Source organism: Sus scrofa, chromosome 9 (assembly GCF_000003025.6).
Source record: "Sus scrofa isolate TJ Tabasco breed Duroc chromosome 9, Sscrofa11.1, whole genome shotgun sequence".
In the NCBI taxonomy this organism is placed as follows: Eukaryota; Metazoa; Chordata; class Mammalia; order Artiodactyla; family Suidae; genus Sus; species Sus scrofa.
In genome coordinates this window covers 108,675,618-108,701,070 of record NC_010451.4, presented here as the reverse complement: position 1 = coordinate 108,701,070, position 25,453 = coordinate 108,675,618, and the positions used below count along the sequence as shown (strand labels likewise).

The 25,453-nt window shown below is 41.8% G+C and overlaps 1 gene segment (V, D, J or C); it reads left to right on the top strand.

Moving 5' to 3' along the window:
- On the top strand, positions 7,983-22,559 carry LOC102158002. The segment is given in 8 exon segments: positions 7,983-8,074; positions 8,187-8,503; positions 14,448-14,498; positions 17,424-17,752; positions 18,632-18,691; positions 19,240-19,287; positions 19,566-19,613; positions 21,952-22,559. Coding segments are annotated over 8 exon segments (1,036 nt in total).

Here is a 25,453-nt window from a genome sequence, read left to right as displayed (position 1 = left end):
TATTAGCTTAATCCTTTTAAGTCTCCTAGTCATCATTATCTTATCAGGGGTTCAGTCACACATATGGTAATGCAACAAATCTTGTCAAATACGCAGAATATAGGTCATATAGCTAGTAGCTTTAATAGGGTGAACCAAATATTTAGCCAAGAGCTTCTAGCATCGAATCAGTTTCTTTTTTTCTTTCCTTTTTTTAAGGGGCCATCAAAACTGAGAGAGTTAATCACTTAAGGAAGAAACCTGACTTTTCATGTGGGTCATGAAATGTGTTGTCTTCAAGGATTTATCTGGTGTGAAAAAGCTGCATTCAGTCTGAATCACGATGGCACAGGTGCCTCCTGAGACATGGTAAGGATATCGAGGAACATTTGATTTTTGTAACACCACTTTTCTCATCACAGAGGTCTCAGAATTCAGTAGAATAATAGCCTAAGTATTGTCATTTATGGCCTAGTGAATGAATTCTGATAAAGCTTCAATATGGCTGGTTACATCCTGCACTCCTACTGAAGGTGCAGAAATGGCTAAGTGGCCATACCATTGAAATACAGATCACTTGGGCCACTGGGTTTATACTGACGGTAAATTTGTTGGGTTGATACCTAAATTGGCATGAAAGTGGCCTTGAGTCCACAGGAATCCTATGGTACGTCTTCCAATGCCTCCTGGAAGAAGCCAAGTTCCTTCATTAGTTCCTCAAATCCATTGAGTTCCATTAGGAGCAACCCAGTGTATCTCCAGTTCTGTGATCTAGCCTCTAGCTGTATTGCTCTCTCTAAGGATAACGATGTATTGGCATTTTTCACAAGGCGCCAAGCCCCACTATCTACTGTTATCAGGCTGATTATCCTTAGCAGAGTTTAACTGTTGCCAACATAAGGGAGCTTTTCAACTTAAATGACCATAGCCTGGTGCTGACCATATAAATCCGCCCCATAATTGGGGGAGGTTTCCTCCTAATAAAGTGGCAAGTTTATGGGTTTTGACTAAATTAAACTCTTTTGTTCTGGTTGAGCTTAAGTAGCAGTTAAAGAAGATTCATATTTAGGGTCAGTGTCGGAGCAGGTTTATGGATCAGCTAAGTGAGGGCATCCCATCGAGTCATAGCAATAGTGGCCTGAACAGAACTATAATGTCTTTGTTCTACAATACATTTACTGAGGGCCATCCAGTCAGAGTCTTAGAGAGGAGAAACCCACCAAGGTTAACAAAAGTACTGGAGGTTGGTAGTGAGACACAAACTCAACCACTGGATCGAATTCTAAAAACTGCATAGGTTCATTCTCATAACAGAAAACATTTAATTCCATGCAGAAGTCCAAGAAATTAAGAAAACACTATATCAGAGTTCCTGTTGCGTCTCAGCTGGTTAAGAACCAGACATAGCGTCCATGAGAATGAGAGTTTGATCCCTAGTCTCGCCCAGTTAGTTTAAGCTCCGGCAATGCCACAAGCTGTGGTAGAGGCTGCAGATGCAGCTCAGATCTGGTGTTGCTGTGGCTGTGGTGTAGGCTGGCGGCTGCAGCTCCAATTCGACCCCTAGCCGAGAACTTCCATATGTCACAGGTGCAGCCATAAAAGAAAAAAAAAAAAGTAAGAAAAGAAAACACTATAATGATCATATGAGTCGGGTTTGGCATCTTGGACACTGTCCTGTTCTGACATTGTCTTCTCACCCTGGTGCAGGTTACTTTCTCCCCCGTTTGAGCATCATTTTAAGGTGATTCTGAGTTAAGCAGTCATAAATTTTTTTTTCCTGAAAATATCTAACTATCTTAAGGCTTATTTTACTAGCTTTTCCAGAGCACAGAGTGCCCCATCCTGACGTCCACCCTGAATTGCTTTCGGGGTGTGTTAAACGTCAGTGTCTGCAGTGCTGATGACTCAGTCCTAGTAGAGCCAGATGGTGAGCAGCATGTTTTAGCTGGCAGGGTCTAGATCTGGAACTGGAACCGCCTAACTAATGGGGGGAAACTGGCCCCTCCTGACTGAGGAGCTAAGGGGTCACATTACAAGGAGTGAGTGCAATCTGGAAAATGTGTAGTGAGCACATTTGGCCCCCTGCCTCTCGTGAATGCAACTCTAACCCCTGAATCCGAGCACTCTGTAAAATAAATGGCAGCAAGCAGACTGGAAAAGGAAATCATGAATTGAGCCCTGCAGAACCAAAGGTGAGTTTTATCTCCCCGCCCCCCTCAGGTATGGACTCAAATACAGCCTGAAGTCCATCTGTACACCAGGTGCAGATTGAAGGAAAGGGGTCAGAGAGCCCTGCTGTTCTGTTTTTGTTTGTGTTTCTTTTGTCTCTTCCCATCCCTCCCCACCCTGTCACCCCCCACACCAGGCAATCACAGTGTCTGTGACATCAGAGGTGGCTGCATGGGAGACTAATTCTGAGGGAAGGGGACCATCTCTCACACAAGGGAGGGAACCTGTGGTCCCAAGAGCACATGGAGAATCTTGCTGGCTTTGGTTTTCTCTTTCACCTCTCCCTGCTTGGTGTTAAAAGCAGACAGCGCTGCAGGAAACGCCCAGCACAGCAAGTGTGAAGCCCACTCACCGCCTCAGGCGACTGGAGAGAGAATTCCTGTGAGTGGGAAAGTGTTGCAGAGATTGTAGAGAGAGGAGATTAAGGAATAAATCTCACTTGACGGTGTTTGACAACTAGGTCCACCCCTTAGCTGCACATGCATAAATCTGACCCTAAACACTTTGCCAACTGATCTCAGGGTGGATCACCAGCCATGTCCTAGACTGGCCACTAGGTGGTGCACAAGGTGCTGTGGGAATAGAACCACAAATGCTTTGAAAACTGCAGAACTGCCCAGCAAAGACAAGTGGGCAAGTCTGCATCCATTAACCCCAAGCTCCCAATCCATCCCACTCTCTCCCCCTCCCCCTTGGCAACCACAAGTCTATTCTCCAAGTCCATGGTTTTCTTTTCTGAGGAAAGGTTCATTTGGGCCATATATTAGATTCCAGATGGAAGTGATATCATATGGTATTTGTCTTTCTCTTTCTGACTTACTTCACTGTACAGCACTGGGAACTATGTCTAGTCACTTATGATGGAGCATGATAATGTGAGAAACAAGAATGGGTACATGTATTTGTAACTGGGTCACCATGCTGTACAGTAGGAAAAAACTAATAAAAAGTATTGGGGAAATAAAAACATAAATATGGAATTATATATATATTTAAAAGATAAGTGGGAACTCGCATTCCCTAACTGAGTCAATTCCCTGCTAACAAAAACAACACTGAGCATTCCTCATGGTATTTAAACACTGCCTACAGCCCATAACGCAATATTCAAAATGTGCAGGATACAATCAAAAATACCCGACATATGGAGAGCAAGGAGGATCTCAACATCTCGATATGAGAAAACCAAGTACACAGAGCTCAATCCTGAGCTATCACAGACATTGGAATAACAGTTTTATGCCCATGGAAGACAATGAAAAGACAGAGAGACCTAGAGACAGGAAATAATACAGGTAAGAGAGGTATAAATGGAGAATTTGGTAAAGAAGGATGGGTGGTAGAGACAGACAGGTGGAGAGCTATAAAAAGATAGAAATAGAGAGGGGGAGAGAGAAAGAGGGGAGGTAAAGAGAAATAGAGAAGGCGAAGGAGACCGAACTGGAAGGAGAGACAGAGAAGCACAGAGGAGTGGACAGCCACAGGAAACAGAGATCTGTGCACCTAGCGATGGAGAGCCAGAGCGCTCTGCAGACAGGGTGGTGGAGAAAGCAGTGGGGAGATGGAGAAGCAGAGTAGTAGAGAGAGAAAGCAAGGCAGTGCAGGAGGCAGAGCTGTAAAACAGTGATAAGGGCCGTCTACATCCACACGTCGTTAGGGGCTGTGTAATGGTAATTTGCTGATGGTGATATTTACCCTGCATTTATGGGTTGTGACACTCCCATAAAAAGAGAACGTTCCTGCTTGAGTTCTGTGGTATCTTGAGATACAGTTTGTACCAAAATGGTGAGACAAAGGTTTGATTTTTTTAAAAATTTCTCTTGAACGATAATGCGATGATGCCTTAGCAACCTCCACAGGTCCCTTTTTTTGGTTTTTTTTAAGTATTACCAATGAATTTGTGTGGGTTTTTTTTTTTTTTTACGTGTTTTTAAATTTTTGTGTGGGTGCTATTCTTTGGTTGACATTGTCCTCTCTATGGCCAGCGGGAGCCACTGCAAGTTGGCCTCCTTTGACATGACCTCAGTGGTCTCTGACAGATTTTTTTGTTTTCAGCCAAGGCAGGATGACATGGGTTTATCTTCTTACATCTCCTGCCGCATCCTAGATTCAGCCCTTTCTCAACGGAGCACTTGGATGTTTAGTAAGAAATGGAATACTTATTCTAGCAAGGCTCGTGACTTCTGCCTTGTTACTGCTCCCAAGTTTTTTCACTGGATGACAAAAGAGAGGTAGTTTTTAGAGAAAAGCAATTCAAATTATAGACCATGTGTTTTTCTTTTTTACTAAACTCTTTAAAAATTAGATTTGCAGTTCCTTTATGCTGAAGTCTTGATATCAAACAGTATACACATAAATTTATAAAAATGTAAACATTGTAATGACTGCTACCAACACTAAGCCCAAGGGATGAAAAATACGACTTTTTTTTTCTTCTTCTTCTTTTTCTTTCTTTTTTCTTCTTTTCTTCCAGGGTCTTTCCCTGCATCCTCGTCTTTCTCTTTCTTTGGGAACTGTGTGTTCCCTGAATATATTCAGTGCTCATTTTGCCCTCTTCATAACTGTGGTGTATAGTTCTTCTTACTTCTGGTGGAATATCTTTTTTCTTATTACTTTTTTGTTTTAAGAATTTTCTTTCCACTAGTGTGATGGCAGTTTTCTCCACTGTTATTTTTAAACCACGAGGCTTCTGTCCCGGCCAGTATTTCCCTGGGTCCAAGGCACCTGTGCTTGCTTCCTGTAGAACCACCTGGAGTACTCTGCTTTCAGAGCTGCTCCAGTGGGACCCTTGTATCCTCGGCACAGGTGGTCCCTGAGGCATTGGGAGGGGGGGTTGGAGGCCAGCTGGAGTCCTGTCCTTTCCTCTCTCCCCAGCTCTCAGTCAGGACCCTAGAAAATGAATCAGCTGAAAGAGAGATGCCAAAATAATGACCCAGGGGGGCATTTTCTGCATCCCTCTCTGAACATGTTTACGCATATATCCAAGCACATTGATACAGGCAGTGGGTGAAAATCTGCCTGTATATCACTTAAATTCCACCATGACTTTACGCATCCTGTTTGATCACCTATCCATCCATCCGTCCATCTCAGAATCCAAGTACATCAAAGATATATCTACTTCCTGAGGGGACGTCTGCTGAATAAAATACAGAATGCCCAAGTAAATCTGAGTTCATTTTTTTGGTCTCACAAATAGAATCACACTGTGTGTATTCCCTTTTAGCTCATTTGTCATATTTTGTTTCTACATTTACTTATGTTGCTGTCGTTCATCAAGTCATGCAGCTACATAGGACTATAGGTCATGCGTACACCATATGTTTTTTTCTTTGGATTATTAAACGACATGGATCTTTGCCCCCTTTCGGGAAATTTTAATAGTGTTGCCACAAACACGATCGTGTTCGTGTCCTGGTACTCTGAGCACACATTTCTGTTGGATTTACGCCTCATACTGGAAACACTTAGTCATCGTGGGTTTGAACACCTTATTGTTGCTATTCCTGGATAAGAAATGAGGTATATTACTCCTTTTTTGCAGGAACTGTTCATGTTCTTTATTTTTCATTTTGTCTAATTCTTACAAAAGGATTTCTCTCTTACAAATTCAGGATTTCTCCTCGTGGCTCAGCAGCAATGAATCTGACTAGCATCCATGAGGACGCGGGTTTGATCCCTGGCCTTGCTCAGCGGGTTGAGGATCCAGCATTGCCGTGAGCTGTGGTGTAGGTTGAAGAGGTGGCTTGGATCCCATGTTGCTGTGGCTGTGGTATAGACGGGTGGCTCCAGCTCTGCTTCGACCCCTATCCTGGGAACCTTCATATGTCGTGGGTTCGGCTCTAAAAAGACCAAATTCAATGTATTGAAGCAAGCAAACTAAGGGTTTTTCCTGTCTCCCAGGATTTGCCTCTGGCAACCACCAATCTAAGAGCTTTATTTTACATTTTTAAATTGAAAAACTATGTTCCACCTGTAAGAAATTATAGGGTAATTGTCATTCTCTGTCCTGTTTTTTTTTTTTTTTTTCCACTCTTAAGGTCCACCCATGTTGTTGCAAATGGCAGGATTCCACACTTTTTGGGTCTGAGTGATATTCCGTTGCAATATAAACCACCACTACTTCACTACTTTATCCATTCAGCACTGATAGACACTTAGGTTATTTCCATGTTTTGACTATTGCAAATAAGGCAGCGGTGAACCTTGAAGGGGTGCAGATTTTTTTTTTGAATTAATGTTTTCATTTACTTCAGATAAATACCCAGAATTGCTGGATCATATGGTAGTTCCACTTTTACTTTTGTGGCTGAAACTCGGCCTCTGTCTGCCATTGCTGCTGGATAGAGACAGCATTTGGGGCAAAGGAGAAAAAGGTAGCTTTATTGCTTTGCCAGGCAAAGGGGGCCACAGCAGGCTGGCTAATGCCTTAAAGACTGTGCCCCCTTTGGGAGAGATTAGCAGGTGGTTTTATAGTTTGGGGAGCGGGAAAATGGGCCCCAAGATAAAGATCAGGGTAGAAGCAAGCTTGCATTGTCTTCCAAAGCTGGTGTTTAGTGGCCCCAGGACTGGTTCTGGTGGTTCTTCTTCTTCCTGGAGTGAAGAATGCTTCATCAAGTAGTTCTTCTATCTGTTGGGGGTTTTAGTTGGGCAGAAAGGCTCAGAGATACTGTTCTGCATATTTCTTGAGGAGGGACCAGGACCCGGCCCTGAGGCTGCACTATTTTTCTCTTGACTGCTCCCCCCAGGTCTCTGCATCCCCTCCCTTCCCTGCTTAGCAACTGCCCTTTGGAGCTCTGGGAAGGTTCCTGGAGGCTGAGGCTTATTCCCGAGAAAGCAGAAACGCAGGATGCAGAAAGGCTTGTGTGACCAGGAGCCTCACAGGGCCCTTCTTGCTTACACTTTTTTAAGGAAATCCCATACAATTTTCGATAGCCACCGCACCAATTTACATCGCCACCGGGAATGCACAAGTGTTCCCTTTTCTCCACATCCTCACCGACACTTGTTTCCAGTCTTGTTGATAATAACCGTTCTGACAGGAATGAGATGATATCTCATTGCTGTTTTGATTTCCACTTCCCTGAACTGCAGATAAATATCATATATTTTTCTGGTGTAAGTACGCCCCAAGTATTGTATAGCACTATGTGGGTTTGTTGTTGTTGTTGTTTTTGTTCATTACATCTGACAACCCTATGTGAAGGCCCTTTCTTTATAATGAAAAAATTGCTCTATCAAATTGATTTCGAATTGCACACACACACACACACACACACACACAAATTTCCCTTTGAGGAGAGTTGAATTCTGATCAATATATCTGATCTTAATTTCTTGTAATAAAGCAGGATTAATGCTTATTGGGTTTAGTGTTGACGGCCTCAAAGTTTACCTCCAGATGTAAAGAGGAAGGTGGAGCAGGGAGATGATATAAGATGGTGTATTTCTGGACAGGACCATGGCAACAGCATGAACACTGAACCGCGGAACTGCAGGGAGCTTAGCCCAGTTCAGGACCGCTCACTCCACCAGACAACAGGCAAGCTGAATCTCCAGATCTAATTCCCACCCCATCTGGCCCCTCTGCTTGCAGTTCTGAGCTCCCAGTGCCCCTGGCTTCCCTTCTTCTGGAGAGAGCCTGAGCCCAGCCTGCCACAGGGGGGCTCTCAAGAAATGGGTTGGCTCAGAGAGGCAGGGCTCCTCCCAGGGCTCCCCCAGCACCCACCCCCTGTGGCATCAGCTTGGTGGTCTTTAAGAGAGGTGCTCACTTCCTGCCTGTCACATTTATTCCGAACCCCAGGGTAACTCAGTGCCACTGGCATGATGCGGTTCCCGGGGGTACTTCTCGTTTTCCTGGTTCCTGGTAAGTATGTTGCTTAGATGCTCATGGGGTTTTCCTGTATTTTTTGGCAGAGGGGTCATACTATTATTATTATTATTACTATTATTATTTTTTGTTGCTTTTCCCATTGCAGTCACTCAGGTATCTTCCAACGTGGAAGGGGACAAGATGTCAGTCACTAGGGCTCCTGGAACAGCTGTCTCATTTACTTGTGCTCTTACACAAAACACCAATTATATCCATGTGTACACAAAAAAGGAGGGGACAGCCCCCCACGCCTTTTCTACTACGACATCTACTACTCAAAATTTACGTTGGAATCAGGAGATAGTCCAGAGAAATATCGTGTTTATGCAGGCACAAGCAAGAGCTATACATTCACCATGCTATATCTGGAAGAACGTGACTCCGGCACGTACTACTGTGCTCTCTGGGACAAGCACGTTGGTTCATACTTCCTTTCCACCACACTGGAAATTTTGGTTATGACAGTCAAAGCAGACCTAGTACACAGGTTGGATCAGCCCCTGCCTCACTTCCTGCCCTCAATTCTCATGACTCTGAGCAAAGAGAAATCCTGGGCTCACTGCCCATCCCACAACCTTTATAGCGCACTGTCACCTCATCCCTCCCCTCAACAGCCCTGGTTTTTTCTTAAAAACAGAACTTCATCTCCAGGCCTTAGGCAAACAGCATGACAGGCACCATGGTCTCAGCTCTCCTAGGAGCTGATGGAGGCCATGTAATTTTCACTTTAGAACAGACAGTTCTCCTAGGGTTGCTCTGTTGGAGGAGATATTTGGGAGAACAAATGGAAAGGCTATAGATAATACTGAATCATTTCTCCAATCATTATCCAGAGAAAATGGCTGGGGATGGAAGTTCTTCATTCCTCAGGAATATGAAGAATGAGAAATGATGGAATGAAAAAACTTTGGACTTGCTGAACCTCAAGCTGGTATCTGATTTATCTTTTGGTCACACTGATACTTTCCTCAAATAACCAACCAGGGAATGACTGACACAGTGAAAGTATAGCAAAGAGTGATTGTTTTGGGTATGCCAACCATTGTCTTCTGCTTAGATTCTTTTGAAGCTCAGCCCACAGCCATTAGTGTTCAGTACTTTTTTTTTGAAGTTTTATTGAAGTATAGTTGATTTACAAATGTTTTGATAATTTCTGCTGTGCAAAAAAGTGATTCATTTATGCACATACACATATCTATTTTTAAACAACTCTTTTCCCATATAGGATATTGGGTTTGTGCATATATTGTGTCGCATGGGAATCAGAATCTTGGAATGAAGGCTAAAAATATGCATTTTTCCATAAGCTCCACAGCTGATTCTTCTTCCAACTGATTGTTAAGAACTGCTGTCCTAGAGGTAACAGATACAGTGACATGTCTCCCTCTGAAATGAGCCAGATCCCAGCCTGACAGAGGGAAGCATTCTAGAATGGTGTTCATGGGCTTCCTCTTAACCCAGAGCCCCTCCTGTCCCAAGTCATCACATTTCTCCTGGATGATCCCACAGCCACAAGTCAAAGCTTTGATTCCTTCTCATGGGACGGCAGGCGAGAAGAAATTGTATAGTAAATGCACCATCCTTAACGTGTCCCTCTGTACCAGCAACCAGATGTTTTAATTATTTGCAGCTTTAAGAAAGCCTGAAGCATAAATATTTTTGCATTTATATTTTTCCAATGGTGTTAAGACTTTGTTCTGTACATTGATGTCTTTGATCTGCATTTTTGTGTATGGGTATAAAGTGGCCATCTTAATGTGGAGATCCAATTTCTCCCCAGTTACTGATTAATCCATCATTACACCCACCCTTTTTCATTGCCATTTGGTGATGACGACATTTCCATATGCTCACACAGCCATTTTCTTCTCTCTCTTTTTCTACTCTAGGTGTCTGCATATTTGGGCCAGTTTCTCTAAGGGCACAGCTGGAGGTGGAGTCACTGTGTATGCACAACAAACACAAACGCAGGTAGGCTAAAGTGAGTGCTATGAAACTGCCCCTGGGTGATTGAGGAAATAAGAGGAAATCAAAAATACCTGAAGACTGTGGAGGTTCCCATTGTGGCTCAGTGGTAATGAACCTGACTAGTATCCATAAGGATGTGGGTTCAATTCCTGGCCTTGCTCGGTCGGTTAAGGATCTGGCCTTGCCATGAGCTGTGATGTAGGTATCAGAAGTGGCTCAGATCTGGCATTGCTGCAGCTGGGTATAGGCTGCCAGCTGCAACTCTGATTTGACTCTTAGCCTGGTAACTTCCATATGCCTCCAGTGCAGCCCTTAAAAGAAAAAAGAAAAAAATTCAAAACTTAAAAACAATGAAAGTGGAAAAGCAATAAAAAATCTAAAGTATACAGCAAAACAGTTATAAGGTGAAGTTTATAGTCTTACAAACCTACCTCAAGAAACAAGAAAAATCCCAAACAGCCTAAGGTTGCATCTAAAGGAATTAGAAAAAAAAAAAAAAAACAAACAAAAGCAAAAGTAAGTAGAAGGAAAGAAATAATAAAGATCAGAGCAGATATAAATAAAATAGAGACTAAAAACACAGTATAAAAAAATCAATGAAACTGAAAGCTGATTATATGAAAAGACAAACAAATTGGTAAACCATTAGGTAAACTCATCAAAAAAAGAGAGAGATCTCAAAGATATAATATTAGACAGGAAACAGAAGTTACAAGTCACCCTACCAAAATACAAATGATGATAAGAATTAATTACATGCTGAGAAGATGGAAAACCTAAAAAAATGGATAAATTCCTAGAAATGTAGAATCTTTCAACTGGATCAGGAAGAAATAGAAAAAAATGAAAAAACTATTAGAAATGAAACTGTATTAGCAATCAAAGACCTCCCAGAAAACTAAAGTCAAGGATCAGACAGTTCCTCAAATGAATTAAATTTAATATTTCTACAAAGAGTTAACATCTCTCCATCTCAAAATAATCCAAAAAAATCAAAGAGAGAAAACACTTCCCACCATATCATCATCAATTAAAAAAAAATCTACAAATAATAAATGCTGGAAAGGGCATTAAGAAAAGTGAACCCCCCTGTACTGTTAGTGGAAATGTAAATTAGTGCATTCAGTTTGGAAAATAGTATGAGGATTCTTAAACAAACAAACAAACAAAAAAACTGAACACAGAGGTATCATACAAACAAGGACTTCCACTACTGAGCATTTATCTGAAGAAAATAAAAACACAAATTTGAAAGGTATCTTCACCCCTATGTTTATTGCCGCATTATTTACAATAGCCAAGATGTGGAAACAACCTACGTGTCCATTAATAGATGAATAGATAGAGTAGCTGTGATATATATAGAAACATATCTATCTATCTATCTGTATATATATATATCAGACATTACAATGTATGAAATATTGCACTTGCAACAGCATTTATGGACCCAGAGTTTATCGTATTGGGTGAAGTAAGTCAGACAAAGACAAATACGACATATTATCACTTACACGTCAACTCTAAATATTAATACAAGTGTACTTATTTACAAAACATAAACAGACTCACGCACATAGAAAACAATGTTATGGTTACCAAAGATGAAAGTGGGGGGGATAAATTGGGAGTATGGAATTAACATATACATACCACTATACGTAAAATAATCAAGGATTTTGGTATAGCATGTGGAACTATACTCAATATCCTACAATAACCTAATGGAAAAGAATCTGAATATATAGATATAGAATTAGTGAGTCACTGTGCTGTACACCTGAAACTAACGCAAGACTGCAAAGCAACTATATTTCAATTTAAAAAAGTCTTTTGCCTCAGTTTCCACCCCTTCATGGTAAAATCTCTTTTATCACCTGTGAATTCTTGAGAAATCTCCCAAGTCTGTTAATATTTACTGCACCAGCCCTTCCGTCCAGCCTCACTGTCACTGCAATAACCGGGGTCTTCAGATGCCTCTCAGTGGTTTATGGGGACCATCTCTTGAGGCATATGTGCTTCAGCAGGATTGATCCCTGACCAACCCACCTTTTTGCTCTTACATTATCTTCCTAAAGCACATATCTGATCATGTCACTTCCCTCCCTAAAACTTTCAGTAAGTCCTCATCATTTATTCTTTTAAAAACTGTTTATCTGAAAAGGTTATAAAAAGTGAAAGTTTTCCACATTTCTCCTTCTTAAAAATTAAATACTAAGTAAAATGTCTCCTACCTTCTTCCCATTTCAAGCTTCTCTACCCAAGGACCCAAGTCGTCTCCTACCTGCTCTTTCTAGCTCACATCGCTACACTGTTTAAATAGAAACTTCCTTTATGTGGTCCTTGAGAGAGAGCTATTTTTGTTCTCCCGACGGTAATCAGTAGTTCAAATCTAGTTTTAAAATAATCATACATGTCCCCACAATTTAAAATGTTTTAATATATTTTACACTAACACAAGCTTGGGACACTCTCTGGAGGATTTGTGTTTCATTTGTATTTTAATATTCTTGCACCGTTATCATATTATGACAGCAGCTTTGCAATGAGGGCCAAGATCTACTATGCCAAATGTCCATTCATCACTTTTTAAGAAATAATTTTTAATTAGTTCATATGTATTCTTCATATAAAACTAAAATCAACATAAATTGCTCATCCCCAATCCTTATGTCATGGAACAAAAAAAATAAAATGTTATCTTAACTGTGATTGGACTTACAGTCCATTTATATACCTGACTTTAGGAAGGATGAGTGTGTTGATTTATTTATTTATTTTCATTTTTATTTTGCTTTTTAGGGCCATACCCGTGACGTACGGAAGTTCCCAGGCCAGGGGGCAAATCAGAGCTGCAGCTGCCAGCCTATACCACAGCCACAGCAATGTCAGATCCAAGCCACTTCTGGGACCTACACCACAGCTCACAATTCTGGATCCTTAACTGACCGAGTCAGGCCAAGGGTCAAACCTCCATCCTCATGGATACTAGTGGGGCTCACTAACCTGCTGAGCCACAGTGGGAATTCCAGGATAAGAGTGTGTATATATTGAGTTTTTCCCTCATGAATATAATGTCTCCATTTATGCAAGTTTTCTTATAAGCCTTTAGTAAAATTCAATCCTGTTTCCATCATATAGTTTTGTATTACCTTGTAAATGTACTGAAAGAGTTTATAACTGTTTATTTACTCTTTTACTTTTTACTACATAAATCCTCTTGTATCCTGAAGTTTTGATAATTCGGCTCATGGTCTTGGAATAAGGAGAAACGGAGGACAAGCTATCAGAAAGGAATGAGTGAGATTATTCACACCTACAATAGATGCAAAGTCTACATGACAGCCCCAACTACTAGTAGCTTACAATTCTCAATTAAAAAAACCCTTTGTAAATACGAATTTCATCCAGGTCTCTCACCCATTGTGTTGTGGGCTGAGAGCTGCTGGGAATGGACAGGTGCCCACCTTAAACTCCTCTTACTTTCCCATCTCAGGAGAAAAGGCAATGATGGTCCCTGGGACTTAGGCCAGGACTGGGTGGATCTGGAGTGGACCTGGGGAGATGCAGGGCCTGTCCTCTCTGGGTCCTGGCAGATGGACAGCTCATCTGTCCTCAGAGGAGCCCTCAGCTGCCTCTGGCCATTCCTTTTCCCCTGATTCAAGATGAGTGGTTTCAGATTACAAAACTGCATTCCAGAGGCTTCTTTGTTCAGCATATCAGAGAAATGGATATTGTTTTCAGGTTTAGTTTAAATGAGGAATCTGTTATGTCAAAAGAGAGAGATTCTACACATTTCTTCTTCAATTCTAGGAAAAATGATACGTCATGTAAGAACTTATTTTCACCCTTGGGGTTGCCGTGGTAAAGAACTGTCCAGTGAATGGAGAATTCTGTTCACATTTCTCAGTACACTTGTGCTGGCATATTTGCATTTTCAGTTCCTGAAGAGCTTCCTCCTTTCAGAAATGCGTTTCCAAGTGGCTAACAGAGCAGCCCTGGTGTTTATGAGAACAGAAGGTTCTTCCCTTTGCTGCAAACCCTGAGCTGTTTTAACAGAGCTGAACACCTGGAAAAAAAAGTCTTCATTCTTTGAATACTCTTCCTGGTAATTTAGAAAAGCAGGTGGTTAACCAGTTGGTGCTGAACTCTTCTTTTCCTGCTTTTATGCTTTCATCTTTTATCGGTGTTTTCAAAGACTGCTTCTCTGTGGAAAACAGACATTTCGGCCCATAAATCTGAAGAAAACTTAAAACATCAGATGCCATGAAAAGCTATATTCAAGGACTTTCAAAGGCACCCAGAAGGTCAAACTGCCAGCAAAGTTTTCTAACTGTTACTCATGTTATGAACCTAGGAGAAGCTGGGTTTTTTGTAGGAGCTTTAACCAGTGTGATAAACTGGAAGAAGATATTTGAAAAGGCACTGGAGCTCATAGTAGCTCCCTATGGTAAGTAACTTTTTTCTAATTTTCCTTCAGTAATGCAAAATGGACAGATGCTTTTTAGAATTACGATCTAACAGCTCCATTCTTGGTCTCAGCGTATAAACACCAATTTTGTAGCTGTTGGTCACTGTACATGGAATCAAAACTGCCTTGTAAATGGTTGATTCTCATCCCTGCTTATAAGAAGACTGAAATTCTTCTTTTAGAACATACACACACACACACACACACAGACTCAGGCTGGCTCTTAAAATATTTTGAGGACCATGTCAATTTCATGGATTCATTATTCCTGCAGCATTATCATATTATGTCCTTATGCTGATAAAAGTTATCGGTTCAAGTTTCTTTTCTTGAGGATCGCCTCTTACGTGAGAAATCATTTTCTTAATTTCTCTTCTCTGCAGTTTGAGATAAACACCCTACTCCTTTCTCCCAACAACTGGCAAAACCCACATGATTCATTGTCATCCCATCCCGAACAGCAGTGCAAGTAAAAATCTTATAGGAAATGACTATAGAACATCAGTAAATCCCATTTCTTATTACTTTAGCTTTTGGAGGCAGGCTGAGACAATATTCAAGAAGTAAGGTCACTTAAATATAGATGGGAACATCATGAGTTTGAAATTCTTATTTAAATGTGAATTGACTCTAATTATTCGATAGGTAGAAGAAAAATGAGAAGGAAAAAAGGAGAACACGTAGCTCACCATAGCAAAGGGTATGGTTGGAGAAATACAGTGTCTTGCTATTACAACCAGCAAAGTACCCCTTGCACAAAAAGCAAGATGTCTAAAATTCAAACACATTATAACCCAACTATATGCATAGCATGCATAAAAATGCACCACTCTCGGTGTACTGATTTAGGAGAAAAATTAGGAATTTTGCTGCACTGGAAGAAACTGACCAGAATTTTTTTTTTCTTCTTAAATGAGAAGTTGAATTTTTCTCTTCCTAAAATATTACCTCATTAATGATTAAAGCTACTCCACACTAGCTTAAAGAGAATATTAATAAGGTATTTGTGTTTCACTTGGAAATCAAAGTGGGTAGGGTTCCAACATTTATCATTTTCCTTTTAGATTAGCCACAAATGGATAATCGAGTTAACATTCCAGAATGCAAGTGATATGCCTCTGTACACATGTGATGGTTTGTTATATATTTTGACATTATATCTGCAAGAAACTCAGGAACCATAGCCTTTTTGTTTTGTTTTGTTTTGTTTTGGTCTTTTTGCCATTTCTTGGGCCGATCCCATGGCATATGGAGGTTTCCAGGCTAGGGGTCGAATCGGAGCTGTAGCCACCGGCCTATGCCAGAGCCACAGCAGCGCGGGATCCGAGCCGTGTCTGCGACCTACACCACCGCTCACGGCAACGCCGGATCCTTAACCCGCTGAGCCAGGCCAGGGATCGAACCCGCAAGCTCATGGTTCTTAGTCGCATTCGTTAACCACTGAGCCATGATGGGAACTCCAACCACAGCTTTTAATATTGCTCTAAGTACATATACTTTATTCAGCAGGTGAAAAAAGTAACAAGTGGACCTCTCAAGCAGTTCAGCAGATTTATAGGGTAGATTCAAATTATGGTGGAGACACTGAGAGTCAAAATAGGGAGTATTCTTACTCAAGCTAAAACTTCAAGTGAAATTCCAAAATAAAATGTGCTTCTGATGAGCATTTTCTGAAGAGAGGCAATATTCTGATAGGTGTATTGCTTGCTAAGTTTAGTAGAAGAGCATTACTGAAAATAATACATTTTTATTGAAGTATAGGTGATTTATAACGTTGTGTTAGTTTCAGGTATACAGCAAAGTGATTCAGTCATATACACATATCCGTACACATGCACAAATTCTTTTTTAGATTCTCTCCCATTATGGGTACAGAATATAGTTCCCGTGTTATATGGTTGATCCTTATTCTTTATCTATTTTATATACAGTGGTGTGTATCTGTTACTTCCAAATTAGGAGTTTGGGATTAATAATACATTTTTAATAGAGGTTTTGAAAATATTGCCATTTTGTTTCTACATTCAAGACATCACAAATAATTTCTCGCTCTACTCAAAAATCTGGAGTGGTTCAGATGTAAAGTTGAAAGGTTACATAAAATTAGAAATAAGGAGAATGCCCTCACTTCAGAAGAGGCCCACATTTAGAGCTAAAAGTTCATCTTTATAGGTCATCAAGTTCGCATGGATGCTCATTCCCATTGCAAAAGTGATTGTATAAAAATATGATAAAGTTCCTCCTGACATGTACTAAAAGGAGAATTAAAATATTTACTGTTCATTTCAGAACCAGTTAAATGAAGAATGAGCTTCCACAGACTTGCAGAACAAGAGAATGTGTTATGTGGCCAAAGAGAGCATAAGTTACAAAACACAGGCGCAGAAAGGGAGGTAGTTTAGAAGCCATCAAAGATTCTCACTTGTAGAGAAGCCGTCAAATTTCCCTGACCTCCTCCTCCATCCCTGATCCCACCACCCACCCATCCTCTTTCAAACAGACTCCACCATGAGAGAACAAAAGAGATTAAAAGAAATTAATGTGCTCATGAATGTTAGAAGCCTTGCTATGGGGCAGTTAAAAGTCATACCCCATCCCTGCACATGGAGAAAATACGAAGGCCAAGGTGTAATCTCGCTCTGCTGCTTATTAGCTGTGACTCTGGGCAAGTTACACAAAGTCTTGAACTTCTCCTCCCCTTGAAACTAAGAACAATGAGAAGCACCTGACAAACTAGCGGGGCTGAAATCCACAGTGAGCACGGACTCAATGGAAGCCTTTCTTCCTCTTACTACTCACTAGGTTTTTCCAAACCACACAATGTTCATGTTTTTCTCTCTCTCTCTCTCTTTTTTTTTTTTCCCAAATAACTCTTTTTCATTACTGTTTTGTTTTCCTCTACAGATATAAACCTTGCTTCAGACCTTTCCCCCAAGCCCACAGTGTTTCTTCCTTCGATTGCTGAGATAAAGCTCCATAATGCTGGAACATACCTTTGTCTTCTGGAGAATTTTTTCCTAATGTTATTAAGGTTTATTGGAAAGAAAAGAATGGCAACAAAGTCCTGGAATCCCAGCAGGGAAATACCATGAGGACGACTAACACATACATGAAATTCAGCTGGTTGACTGTGAGCAAAACAGCCATGGATAAAGAACACAAGTGTGTCGTCAAACACGAGAAAAATAGAGGGGGAGTTGATCAAGAGATTATTTTTCCTTCAGTGAATGAAGGTATGTGCATATAAATATAACCTCAAGAACAATGTTTGAAAAAAAAATCCCTTTTTCTGTCAAGCATTAATGAAAAAAACAAGTCTAAGTCTTTAGAGTATTATGTTTCATTTAAAGGTGGCATAAATATCCCATTTCTGCATAGAATTAAATGGGGTAGACTTTGACACAGAAAAAAGAAAAAAAAAAGTTTAACCTTTCTCAGCGTCATTTTCATCTTCCGAAATCTTAAATGTCTTTGTGATGTTTCTTAGGGTTGTTGCATGGCTGAAATGAGAGGACATACATGAAAGCATCTAGCAACTTAGCATAAAACAAATGCAGAAGAGGTGATGCCACTCTAGATGATCTGAGTTGATGAGGAATTAGGAACCATTATGCTTCTTTCAGGGATGTAGACTTAATAAGCAAAGCCACTCTCACTTCAGTCCTGCCTTCCTGAAAGCATAACTCAGAAACAAAGAGTTGTTAAATGACAAAACGGTGTTCTGGGAGTTCCTGTAGTGGCTCAGTGGTTAACGAACCACCCGATTAGTATCCATGAGGATGCAAGTTTGATCCCTGGCCCCGCTCAGTGGGTTAAGGACCTGGCATTGCAGTGAGCTGTGGTGTAGGTCTCATATGTGGCTCGGATCAAGAAAAAAACGAGTATTATTAAATTTCGTTATGATGATTATCCTATGAAATTTACATTACAATTCATAATGTGTTTTGTGTGACGCAACATCTAAACAAAGGCTATCCAAGGGATTCTAATGGCAATAAATATGTGTGCGTGTGTGTACAAATAAACACACACATCCAAAGATATAAACATATATGAACAAGTCAAATAATGGGCATGAATAATTGACTAATCCTTGCTCTCATTTCTTGTAGTTGTCACTTCAGTTGTCACTACTACTGAGCCTCCAAATGACTGTTTGAACGATGGAAGCAGTAAGTTTCTGCATATGTTTGCTTTTATATCATGCTTCAGTCTTCTTTTTTTTTCTTTCTGACCTATTTACCTTTTGAACTTCTTTGGCCTAAAGTCTAAAAGACCAATTATCAGGAATTGTGGGGTTCTTGATTTCTCTCTGTTGATTATACACATATATCTACATATATGTATACCCTCAGAGAGACACATGTATGTTCAGATAAATACGCAGATACTGTGAAATAAAGGCATGGACAATTTTTTTTTTTTTTTTTTGCTCTTTTTTGAGAGTGCGGTGTACCTGCTGCATATGGAAGTTCCCAAGCTAGGGGTCGAATGAGAGCTACAGCTGCCTGCTTTTGCCACAGCCACAGCAACACAGCATCCGAGCAGTGTCTGCAGCGTACACCACAGCTCACGGCAACACTGAATCCTTAACCCAGTGAGTGAGGCCAGGCATCAAACCTGCATCCCCATGGGTAGTAGTCAGGGTCATTACCACTGAGCCACTACGGGAACTCCTGGGCAGGGACAATTGATTAATATTTGTTCCCATTTCTTCTAGAAGCCACTGGTATTGATTCTGAAAAAGCTTGTAAGAAAGATCACAGTGGTAAGTATTTGCATGTTTGCCTTTACAACATCCTACAACACTTGTATTCCTTCACATTAAATTTCCTTTTGAACTTCCATGGTAATTATTCCTAATTTATAGGGTTCCTACCTTTCATTAGTATCCCTTTGGTGTGCTGGCAGATTTTATATTATATATACACATGTATTAACACATGCATAGATATAGATATAGATACACACATGATATGTATACATATACACCCATCCATTAATTGGTATGAACAATTTACTAATATCTCCTCTCCTTTCTTCTAGAAGTCACTGTTACTGATTCCAAAAAAGTTTGTCAGAAAGATGAAAGCAGTAAGTTTTATATGTGTTTGCCTTTATGTCATGCTAGAGCACATTTTTCCTCTGGATAAAGTTAAGGTAGAAAGTAATAGTTTAAGGTAGAAAATAGGAGTGTCAGGATGCTGCAGATAAGACTGGGTAATATTTTAAGTCTGAGCATTATTTCCTAAGAGTGATCTTAATACATTAAATACTGAATTGGGTATGAGATGACTCCAAATAAGAGGTGCTAAGCTCTAGATTATTTCAACAGTGGAATTCACTCATTGTGCAGCTTGGGAAACGTGAAGTTGTTTCTAGACAAGTTTAAAGTTTTGGTCCTTGCCAGTAACTAGCACATGAACTGCATGGAGAACTTTATAAACAGCAGGTGTTGTGCTTGTTGTGCATGCATATTCTGTTTACTTCTTATAATATGCCTATGAGATGGTACAATATTTTCCCTTCAGTTTGCAATGAGGGCATTGAGCTAAAAATAAAGTCAATTATATTAAGACACACAGGTGGATTTGGGGATTCAATCCCGCCTTCTGCATCAGTGCTCACACACTTACTCAATTCTCTAACCCTCCTCTAAGATATAGACATAGAGCACGAATCCCAAAGCCAAGGCCCCGAGACATGATGGACACATGGGCAGGGCTGTGAGTGCATGGGCTTCCAACTACCACAGACCGCACTTTAACCCATCGTTTATTATTAGCTGCATGAATATGGGTAAACTCCTGACGTTTCTGAGCAATAAGGTTCTCATCTGCCAATTGAGATTAATCACACCCAACTAGTTCTGGAAGAGATAAAGGTCACATATGTGGATTGTGGATTATCTAGTATAAGGCATCCATTTAGCTGACACAGAATCAGCACTAGGTGGTGGCCCTTTCCTCATGCATGGGGGATTCTAAATGAATTGAGAAGCACTGGCTCTGGTCCTGCTGATCCTTCCTCCAGGCCCAGTATCGGGGGGCCTGGAACTCAGCGAAGACCTTACCTGATCAAGGGCAGTGGCTTATGAGCAATCACCTCCTGATCCTTTCCACACCAAGTGCTAATGATTTTCGAGTTCTGACTCTATGAAGACGAAGCATGGAAAAGGGAAGTTTCCAGAACAGACTCAAGTTTTTGATTCACTAAGAAACTAAGTCAGGCCCGCCATCGTTCTTTGGTAATTATTTCTTGACATCACACGTTTCCTATAAAATGTCAAAGCAGAGTAAGTGCAGTTATCCTATAACATCTCGGCCACAATGAGAGACATTCAAGACAGACAGGTGACCGAGGCATGAGCTCCTAAAGATTCAGGAAATTTGGATTAATCACTCTCTTTCACTTTGCACAACACCCTCTATACTAAAACCCTCTACCTACGGCACTGTGAAGAGAGAGTTCCATGGATTGTACTCTTCTTCAGAGTCTCACTGATGCACAATAAGTAAGGGCTCAGAGGCATTCACATCAGCATTCAAGTTGTTATTTTTGCTTAACTTTGCTATTTGGGGTATTTATTGCCCCTGAGATGCTGGCTTACAGAATAGCTAAGAATGTGTTCTTTAGTCATGTTGCTGGGTTACAATGTGCTTTCCAGTACTTTCTAAATGTATGACATCAGGAAAATTACTGCTCTCTGTCCTCAGTTTATTTGTCAAATGGGGTTGCAAATAGTAATCCCCTAGGTTACTTTAAAAACAAAATAAGGAGTTCCTGTCATGGGGCAGTGGAAATGAATCTGACTGGGATCCATGAGGATGCAGGTTCGATCCCTGGCCTCGCTCAGTGGGTTAGGGATCTGGCGTTGCTGTGAGCTGTGGTATAGGTCACAGACGTGGCTCAGATCTGGTGTTGCTGTGACTGTGGTGTAGGCTGGTGGCTACAGCACCAATTCGACCCCTAGCCTGGGAACCTTCATATGCCGTGGTTGTGGCCCCAAAAAAGCAAGAACCAAAACCAAAAAACAAAATAAAATTAGACTCATGCATGCAAAGCTCTCAGGATATTAGTGGCTAATGAATATTACATTATTACTCAGAGACATAGTGGGGGCAACAATTGACTAAATGTTAATTATCACAAGTATTTTTTCCCATCAGATTCCTTCATTAAAGACATAACCTTCCTTTGTAGTGTTTTGGAAGGTTCTTAGTGAATTTAGCTGAGGTTGTTCATTGACTTGAACTGCAAGTGAGATTCTGAGTTGTCCTGGTGTTGGTTTGGGTGTTGGTCATTGTTTCTTTGGGGTTTGGTAGAGTGGGGGCATGAGAAGTAAATAATGGTGACACCCCCCCACACACACACCATCACTATGACCCAGCCTTTCAACAGAACAAATAACTAATCAAATGACTTCTCTCAGATTCACTGCAGCTGCAGCTTGAGAACACCTCTGCCTACTACACCTACCTCCTCCTCCTCCTCAAGAGTACCCTCTACTTTGCCATCATCACCTGCTGTCTGTTTAGGAGAACAGTCTGCAGCAGTGGGAAGACCTCCTGACAGATGATGCCACCAAGGGCTCAACTTCGCTTCAGCATCATTGTCTCTACAAGTGTCTGCTGAGGATCTAGCTGGGCTTCCTTTCTGGGTTTGGCTTCTTTCAGAGAATATGTACATCTTTGTATTATATCATTATAGTGTAAGGATTTTTCAATCCAATGGCCAAACAGACCCTTGCACTGCATAACAAGGAATTCTGCCATGACTCAGGGCAGGGCTGAGGGCTGGTCCACGAGAGCCTTTCCCACCACTGTCCCTCAGTGTCAGCAGCTCCTCCAGCCACTAAATCTTTCACCTCCTGAGCACACACAGCACAGCACACGGTTCCTCGTCTCCTCCCTCAGGGCTTCCACCAGACCACGGCCCTGAGCTTCCCTGTACACACCCTGGAGCCCAGCTTTGCTGCTTGAATCTGTCCTTTGATTTTTCATGATAGGCACAATCAATTAAAAAGATATCCAACCTCCACTTTTGTCTATGTGTACTTTAATTTCATGAAATCTAACCAACGTAGAAAGAGCATAATTCAGTGATCAATTTGAACCTTAGTTGTGACAATGGTCCACACCACGTTTCTAATCTTTCCTGAGATGGTGGGTATGGTGCTTTCTTTGGGGCACTGGCTCCAAGGGGAGCTTCGGCCAAATGAAGGTGCAGGGTTCCTTCTCTTCCAAAGGTCACTGGAACCAGACTCATTGGTTTGGGATGTTCCTATGGTGACAGTGTAACACCCAGCATGATTTACACTGGGTGTGCTCAGACCCGTACTCGTGTCTCATAAGCACTGATTCCTGATCCTCACATTAACCCATGAGAACACCACCCACACCACAGGGGCATCGGGTGGAGGGTTAAGCACACAGACTCTCAGACTCTGACCCCCAAGGGCCCGGGTTTGAGCCCTGGGTCTATATAGTATCTGTGGGACCTCAGGCAGCTATGTGAACACTGTGCTGTCATTTCCTCATCTGTGCAGTGAAGTCACCGTGCCCTGTCTCCGGACCATGCAGATTAGATGAGTGAATGATGCTTGGCCCACAATCTTCAACATTCGCTTCTACTGCTGGCAGCTCTACTGTAGAAACAGTAGATTCCACACAAACAGAGAAGCACTGAGAATCACCTCTAATCTCATTTCCCCACAGACAGATTAGATGTGGATGGAACAAGGACTCAGTTTCAATCTTTCAGCAGATATCCCATTATCCTCTGAGATCACTTAGATAAAGGTACAATTAGAGTCCACAGTTTACAGATTGCAGAGGTTAGGTATTCTGCTCATGGTCACCACTGCATAAATAATAGTCACCTAAAGCCAGGTGTCTCTGAACTCAGAACCCCATATTTTGTTACCTAGTATCATGTGACTTTCCCTTGACTCACTTTCTACTTGGAAAAACAAAAACAAAATAAACCACAAGGAAATAAGCATATACTGCTTTTTTCCTTAGGACATTATCCAAGGAGTTGTAAAGAATTTTCTGAAAGTTTTGTGCAGCTGATTTCACTGCCTGGGTCACTGCAAGGTCTCCTTAGCAACTCCCTTCCCCATCTTGCCCTGGGCTGCCCTGGCCTGGGAGGTGCAGAGAAGGGGAAAGGCAGAGGTAGTGGGGGCAGGGGGGCGCTGCTGTGGCTGATAGTGTTTCATTTTCTCAGGCTTATTTTGTTAAAGTGTCTGTCAAATGTGGTTGATTCGTGGAAAATGCTCAATGTCAAACAGGCCCTTACTGGTTGGGGTTCTGCTAGAGGGAGCCAGGGTGTCATAAAGAAATAAGAACAGTTAAACCACCACCAATTTTGTTCACCTTCAAAGGGACACAACTAATGGATAGAAAGATATCCCTCTGCACACACATTTGAGAGCCACCATACATACCCTAGACTGGGGGTCAGGGCTCCCACTGTTCATACACAAAGGTCCTCTGATTAGTGCCCACATGAGTGGAAACCTTACATGCAGGACATTCAGATGCTGCACCTTCATCCACGCTCATGACCCTGTTCTGAGGGAAACAGCAGACACGACTCCTTGTAGCACTAAGATAACCCCGACCTTCCACCAGCCACCTGTGCTCTTCCATCATGTGTGACTGACTCAGGAGGCTCCTTCTTGGTTTCATTTCTCAGTATAGATGGGGTGACACAAGTCTCCTTCCCCTGAGCCCAGTGACAAGGACAGAATGTAGATGTGGGCACAGTGATGTGACTTATTCCTCACAAAAACAGAGACACAGAGGCCCTGGGCTCAACTGTGCAATCGAATGTCATGTACAGATCACACAAGTCCTCCTACAGGGACAAAATGACCTCAGAGTCAACCTGAGCAGGCTTCATAGAGAACAGTCAACCAGGTGAAGTGTGAGGTTAAAGAGCAGAGGCTGGTCAGCACGTGAGCAGGAAGGCAGAGTCCCACCCCACCCCACCAGCAGGGGCCAGAGTGGGGGTTGTCCCTTCACTCCATCTGTCCAGTCCCAGAGGGAAGCACAGCTCCATTGCTGAGGTCAAGGCTCTAGCTCTCACATCTGACCTCAGGGCACATTCAGGTCACACACTGCACTCCTTCTGGCCTCTGCTCTGAGAGCCCACATCCAGGGGCCTGGCCCTCCTGGGAGGATGGGCCGCATCCCACTGGTCCAGCCCAGCATCAGGGGAGAGCTCTTCTTAGGTTAAAGTAACACACTGACATCCAGCTCATGGTGTAGACTCCCATCCACTTCTGAGACAGGACATTCTCACTGTGAATAAACTATTAGAATTCTTTTTTTTTTTCTTTTCTTTTTACACTGCACCTGCGGCTATGGAAGTTCCCAGGCTAGAGGCCAAATTGGAGCTGCAGCTGCCGGCCTACACCACAGCCACAGCAACACTGGATCCGAGATGCATGTGCCTGGCTTATGCTGCAGCTTGTGGTAATGCTGGATCCTTAACCTACTGAGTGAAGCCAGGGATTGGATTCACATCCTCACAGACACTATGTCAGGTTCTTAACCTATGGAGCCTCAATAGGAACTCCACCACTGGATTCTGGAGGTTTTAGTCCAAGGCCAGACCCTGGGGCTTTTCCTCCCTCTTTCTCTAAGTAAGAAGCGCTCCCTGGTTAGGCCCCAGCCTCCCAGTCAGCCTCCACTGCATTTCTGTCATATGGCCCATTTTAGAACAAACACGGATGGAGCTGATTTGATCCCCACAAACGATCAGTTTCCATCCCAATCAGCACCATTAAACCACTACGCACAGCTGAATTTTTCTTGAATGATACACTGAGTAATGAGAGAAAACTAACAGCCATGTGGCTTTCTGGAAGCATTATGTTGACCATTCCTGCCAGAAAAAAAAAAAGAAAGAAAAAAAAAGGCTCAAAA